Below are 6000 nucleotides of genomic sequence, written 5' to 3'. Positions count from 1 at the left end.
GGGGAGGGGGAGTGAGCGAGCGGCTGTGCGGTGCTCAGTTGCTGGCTGAGGTTAAACCATGACAGGCACATATAACACTAGACTCTGACAGACTTTAGAGGAATGAATCTTCACTGGGCAATTAAATTGCTGCTTTTCCACCTGTGATTTCAATGATGTGGTAACTAGTAATATAAAATGAACCCCGATAACTGCGCACGCACACACACACTTCCTATCAGTGCCACAAAAAAAAAAAAAGAAAAAAGATGAGAGCAGCTGTCCCTAAGAGCACTGCTATTCTTTGTTCCATGCAATCCTACACAGGTTTTGTTGAGATACAAACAGTTGGAAAAAAAAAAAGAACCGTTATATCCTTAACTGACTCAGCCTTCTCAGGAAAATTTTGCCAACACCTAAAATGTCAACTGAGATGGGATATTTTCAGACCTTGCTGTCAAAGCAACAACAGACAACACTGCAATGGGAATGCTACAGAGCTGTCACCGCAGTTGTAACAGGAGGACAGGAAAGAGCCATGTCAGTATCTCTCTCCCACTGGTTTTGGAAATTGCCCAAAACTCCATGAAGCCCATCTTCCCTTTCAGGAATAAACAAAAAAAACCTGCTGTTGCCTGCTAATTTTGCCAAGCTTGAGGATCACACATTAGAAATCTGCTCAGAGGAGAAGGTTCAGGCGCCAAAATATTGCTCATGCTAGGTAAAAGAAGGACCACTTCAGCTCTGTGCCTATGGCTTCACCTCTTTTCTTATGCAACCTAGTCATTTTTATCTTACATGCATATACACACACATATAAAACATATATAGAGACTACAATAAAATAACGTAGGTGGCAAAGTCAAGCACTCAAAAGTGAAGTAATGACAAATTTAAGGCTGCCTGAGCATTATGCATTACCACATTAAAAATTAATCATACATTACTCTTTTGAAGGACTTTTTCAGTGCTTTCTTCAGTGCTCAAAACACATACGTGGAGAGGCAGAATTACAGTTGTGCATAGTGAGATCCCTTAAACTCTTCATGATAAGGCAAACTTCCAGCTGAAATGGATCCAGCAATCTATCACCGTTGTAAATCTCTATGCTATGAAGACTGTGTATCAGAGAGGAAGTTTTTGGGTACTTGTAACAATTTATATTTTTGCTTGCTAAGTCCCAATTAGAAAGCTTCTTGCCCAGCAGAACAGAGCTTTTCTGAGGTCTTTAATATCCTTATTAATCTGCACAGGAATTCAAACCAAAGGATGAGGCCATCTGATTTACCATAAACTGACCATAGCAAGGAAGTGTGATGTTAAAACATCGTTTCCACTATTTGATCTAACTGCATCTCCTCCCATTAGGAACCTTCAAAAGCAGGAATTTGAACCTCCAGAGAAAACAGGTGGAATATGTGTGCGTGTGTGTGTACACGCATGCATGCACTGGAGGGAACGTTGGGGCTTAGCAAAGCACAGAGTAAATGTAGACTGAACAGAATATTAACAATGGGTCACTATTCAACTTCTGTTTAAATAACAGTGTCAAGTGACCAGATTGGCTGGATTATTAACAACACATTCCCTAACTAAGCTTATTACAGCATATTATCTATTTCCACAACATGAGGAAGGTAAATCTGAAATGTGTATTCCTTGTGTTTGTTATTTCTGGACTATTCACAAGTAAGACTGCACCGTTGAAAACCTACCTCATGATGTATGCTGTGGAGGCTAGTATGACTCATTTTAGCTGTGATTTTTATGTTTAAATACTACAGATTTACTCTTCCCCAACGAGGGGGAGGATAAATGCATGGGTCTTGGTAGCCACCAACATATTTGCACGAGGTTCATTAATTCACAGGGGATTGTATATGGAGGCTTAAATAGAGTCAAGACAATTACAATTCTGATAAATTGTTATTTTAACAGTGATTATAACTACTTAAAATGAAAAACAATAATTAAAAATATTTTTGTGTATTTACTGTTCTTTAGAAATCAGACAAATCCTACAAACTGTATTTCTTGCCATGCTAGTTTCATTAACTACTCCATGTTCCTATGGCACAGATTTTAAGACACAAGTTTTAGCTTGGGATATATATACATGTACACATGTGTGCACATGTGTGTGCACATGCGTTTTAAGTACGGGAACATCACTGAAGCATTTGATTAAGGAGAGTAATTGGAAAAAATTACAAGAGTTCTGAGTAGATAAACAACAATATTAACCTATGAGCCTTTTAAAAATGCAATGGAGGCAAAAAAATACTGTACCTTGTTCCAATATCCAGCCAGCTTCCATAATCTTTAACCAAAAAGAAAAAATGCTAGGAAATAAAACAACTTTGATTAGTACATCAACATTGCACAATGTGAAACACAAAATTAAACCCCATGTTTTCAGGCTGTTTACTCCAAGTTTCTAATTCTTCAAGTAGAACAAGGGCAAGACCTTTCCAAGAATGCTCATTTGGACCAAAGTAAAGAACAAGGTCTAGGAGACAGAAATAGATTTAACATGGTCTCAAACACAAACAGCTAAAGATGGACTAAGTTCTGTCAAGCTGGGCTTGCAAGAAACAGAAGATTACCAGCAGAAAACTTTTTCAATAAGAAAAGCCAAGCCACCTTATTGTTTGAAATAACGGGATCCCAAATAACGCCTAGTGCCGAAGAGAAGGCTACATATTATCTGCATGGAATTCCGCCACAAATTTCTTTGGGCAACTCTGGCAGTTCCCCACCTGTAAAATGGGAATAATGTTGGGAGAAGACAGCACTTGTCTGTTAGTGAATCCCCCAAATTCTAGCTGGTGGCCACATTGATTCAAGACCACAAACCAGTTCTCTTTTTTTTTTCCCTGCCAACTTTCTCATTCCTTGATATACACACAGCTCCTGCATATCAAACCTCTTTGGTAATATTTTGTATTGTACATCAAGTACATATTTGCTAATTGTTTTAAAATAGTTAAACCAAAATAGGAGAATACATGAGATACAAGGCCTGGATATACTGGGGCTTGCTACACACTGGTACATGTCTGCACTCTTCTTTTGGTCTAGTTAGACTGATTTTATTAAAGAAATGCTGTGAGTGTGGTTTATTGGTATTTTAATCCTTTTCCTGTAGAAGTTATCAAAAATAAGATTAATCTCAGATTTTATTTGAAGCTACACAAAACTATACCTTCTCCATTTCTCACTCTACAGACAAATTAGGAAAAACAGTGAGTAAAAAACCAAATAATGACTATCAGGTGAGATCCACAGATCACACTGTACAAGGAAATCATATCAGGAATGCTTAGTCCAAAGGGACAAAAATAAAACAGCATGTACAAAGTGAGAACACCAGCTCTACCTGCTGCTTTGAAAAAGTTTCTGTTTACCTTGTGATACCCAGTGGCACTGCTTGCTGGGTTGAAGACAGTTTGAGGGGGCAACGAAAATGTACTTTTAATCTGTAAAAATTATGTTGGGGTATTGTTCAGCTTTGGGTTGTTTTAGCTAGCTTGGTTTGTGGACGCAAGCTTTCTGAAGATAGCATTTCATAACAGCTTATTACAAAGGGCACAAAGTGTCTTTTCGGATGTTGCTGATCTCCTGGATTCTGGCAACTCTAACAGAGCTGGTGGGTAATGCATATCTCCTTTTCCTCTCTTTTTCAAGGGAAGGTGGGATGAGTAAAAGGTTCGAAATTCCTGAAAAATTAACTAGTCCCTGCACATAGCTAAAACTGATATTCTTATTTAAATTCTTCCTAGGAATTTGTTTGGAAAGCACATGAAAAACTCAGAATGATAACTTATTACTTCATTTTTGTCTCTTATTGTTATGAGAATAGTGCTTCTTCAGAAGCGTTAATTACATGAAATTCAAAGAGCGGCAACTGGAGGAGTTTTATCTCAATATTATGCTAGGATTTCAATCCAATTCACTGCCCTAGTTACAAAAACTTTGAAGTCTGAAACAAATTCAGATCTCTCTAAGATGGAATTAGGAGAACCCTCTGCTTCTTGATCTTATTTGAAGAGAATGTGCAACAACAACTTACCAAAGCCATAATGTCTGAAATCACAAGAACAATGAGGAAAAGGCTGCAAAGGGGGAAGGAAAAAAAAAAAAAAAAAAAAAAAAAAAAAAAAAAAAAAAAAAAAAAAAAAAAAAAAAAAAAAAAAAAAAAAAAAAAAAAAAAAAAAAAAAAAAAAAAAAAAAAAAAAAAAAAAAAAAAAAAAAAAAAAAAAAAAAAAAAAAAAAAAAAAAAAAAAAAAAAAAAAAAAAAAAAAAAAAAAAAAAAAAAAAAAAAAAAAAAAAAAAAAAAAAAAAAAAAAAAAAAAAAAAAAAAAAAAAAAAAAAAAAAAAAAAAAAAAAAAAAAAAAAAAAAAAAAAAAAAAAAAAAAAAAAAAAAAAAAAAAAAAAAAAAAAAAAAAAAAAAAAAAAAAAAAAAAAAAAAAAAAAAAAAAAAAAAAAAAAAAAAAAAAAAAAAAAAAAAAAAAAAAAAAAAAAAAAAAAAAAAAAAAAAAAAAAAAAAAAAAAAAAAAAAAAAAAAAAAAAAAAAAAAAAAAAAAAAAAAAAAAAAAAAAAAAAAAAAAAAAAAAAAAAAAAAAAAAAAAAAAAAAAAAAAAAAAAAAAAAAAAAAAAAAAAAAAAAAAAAAAAAAAAAAAAAAAAAAAAAAAAAAAAAAAAAAAAAAAAAAAAAAAAAAAAAAAAAAAAAAAAAAAAAAAAAAAAAAAAAAAAAAAAAAAAAAAAAAAAAAAAAAAAAAAAAAAAAAAAAAAAAAAAAAAAAAAAAAAAAAAAAAAAAAAAAAAAAAAAAAAAAAAAAAAAAAAAAAAAAAAAAAAAAAAAAAAAAAAAAAAAAAAAAAAAAAAAAAAAAAAAAAAAAAAAAAAAAAAAAAAAAAAAAAAAAAAAAAAAAAAAAAAAAAAAAAAAAAAAAAAAAAAAAAAAAAAAAAAAAAGAACCAGACCATCAACCTTTATTTACGGCCAGAGATGTTACAAAGCTTATTTTAATTTCTTTATGGGGTTTTTAATAACATATGATTTCCTGCACTTGCCTTTCAATCACTCAGATACATTTCAATGTATTAGAGAACAGTAAAAATATATGACTAGGACATCTGGCATTTGCAATCCCACCCTGCTTAAGAAAGACATTCACATTAACAGAGTTTCAATTTTGTAACAGACAAACCTAACACGAGTCATTTTTTGGACAAGAGCATCTTACAAACAGCACCTGCCCGTTCCTCATGCAGGGAGCTCATGTGCCGGTTAGGCCAAATAAAGCCGATTTAGAAGCTTCAAGATGAACTCAAGAGTGAGCAAAGCTGTTTGGCATAGGTAGACAGATACCTGAGCCGATCGGTCCTATCCTGACAACCACCCTGCTGGGTAGGAGGCGGCTAAAGGAGGTGCTTGCCCCCCTTCCAGGTCTCTGGGTGCCCGTAAGCTGCTCTGCCAGCATTTTGGTGACATGCTCCCAAACCCACGGGCCTCTCTGTCAGGTGGCAGGTTACTTCTGGAAAGTAGGCTGCGGGCAGTAAAAGGAACCAGAAGGGAGCACGCAGAGCTGTTTTTTCTCCCCCATTAACCTAATCTTCTTTTCATTAGACTATGTAAACCCTAAATTACATGGAAACAATTGCTATAACTGGTTAAAACTAGTTTCTAAGTTAATGACATTGAAGCAACGTCGCAAACAGCTGACCCATTAACAGAACAGTCTTTAACCAGAATACAATCAGTACACCATCATAAATCCACGAAGCTTTTTTTGGGAAAACGTCCTGCTGCAGCGTTGCACGAGCATGTACTGGGGGGACACCCATACCAATGCCTCCTGATGAGGAAGTTTCTGATACTGCCTACGTCAGCTATGCTTCATTAGTAAATAAGGATGCAGCAAACCAACTGTGTCTCAGACGCACTGAAAGGCTTCTCTCCACTTACCTATGGCTCAGATAGGATGTTACAATCTTGTAGTGCCTAGGAGGCACTCAACTA

General features: G+C 33.7%; 1 protein-coding gene across 1 annotated transcript in view; it reads right to left on the bottom strand.

The window, feature by feature from the left end:
• Positions 1-6000, bottom strand: part of PIGN (phosphatidylinositol glycan anchor biosynthesis class N) — a 96189-nt gene that overhangs the window by 5623 nt on the left and 84566 nt on the right. Inside the window, exons 26-27 of the mRNA XM_009279210.2 lie at positions 4052-4094; positions 2269-2321 (exon numbers count right to left, since the gene is read on the bottom strand). Of these exons, the coding sequence (XP_009277485.1) occupies positions 2269-2321; positions 4052-4094 (96 nt within the window). The remainder of the gene's footprint in view (positions 1-2268; positions 2322-4051; positions 4095-6000) is intronic.

This window comes from Aptenodytes forsteri, unplaced genomic scaffold (assembly GCF_000699145.1).
Source record: "Aptenodytes forsteri isolate BGI_AS27 unplaced genomic scaffold, ASM69914v1 Scaffold81, whole genome shotgun sequence".
Lineage (NCBI taxonomy): Eukaryota > Metazoa > Chordata > Aves > Sphenisciformes > Spheniscidae > Aptenodytes > Aptenodytes forsteri.
Note: the sequence above shows the minus strand (reverse complement) of the source record. Positions and strands in the feature narration are given on the sequence as shown.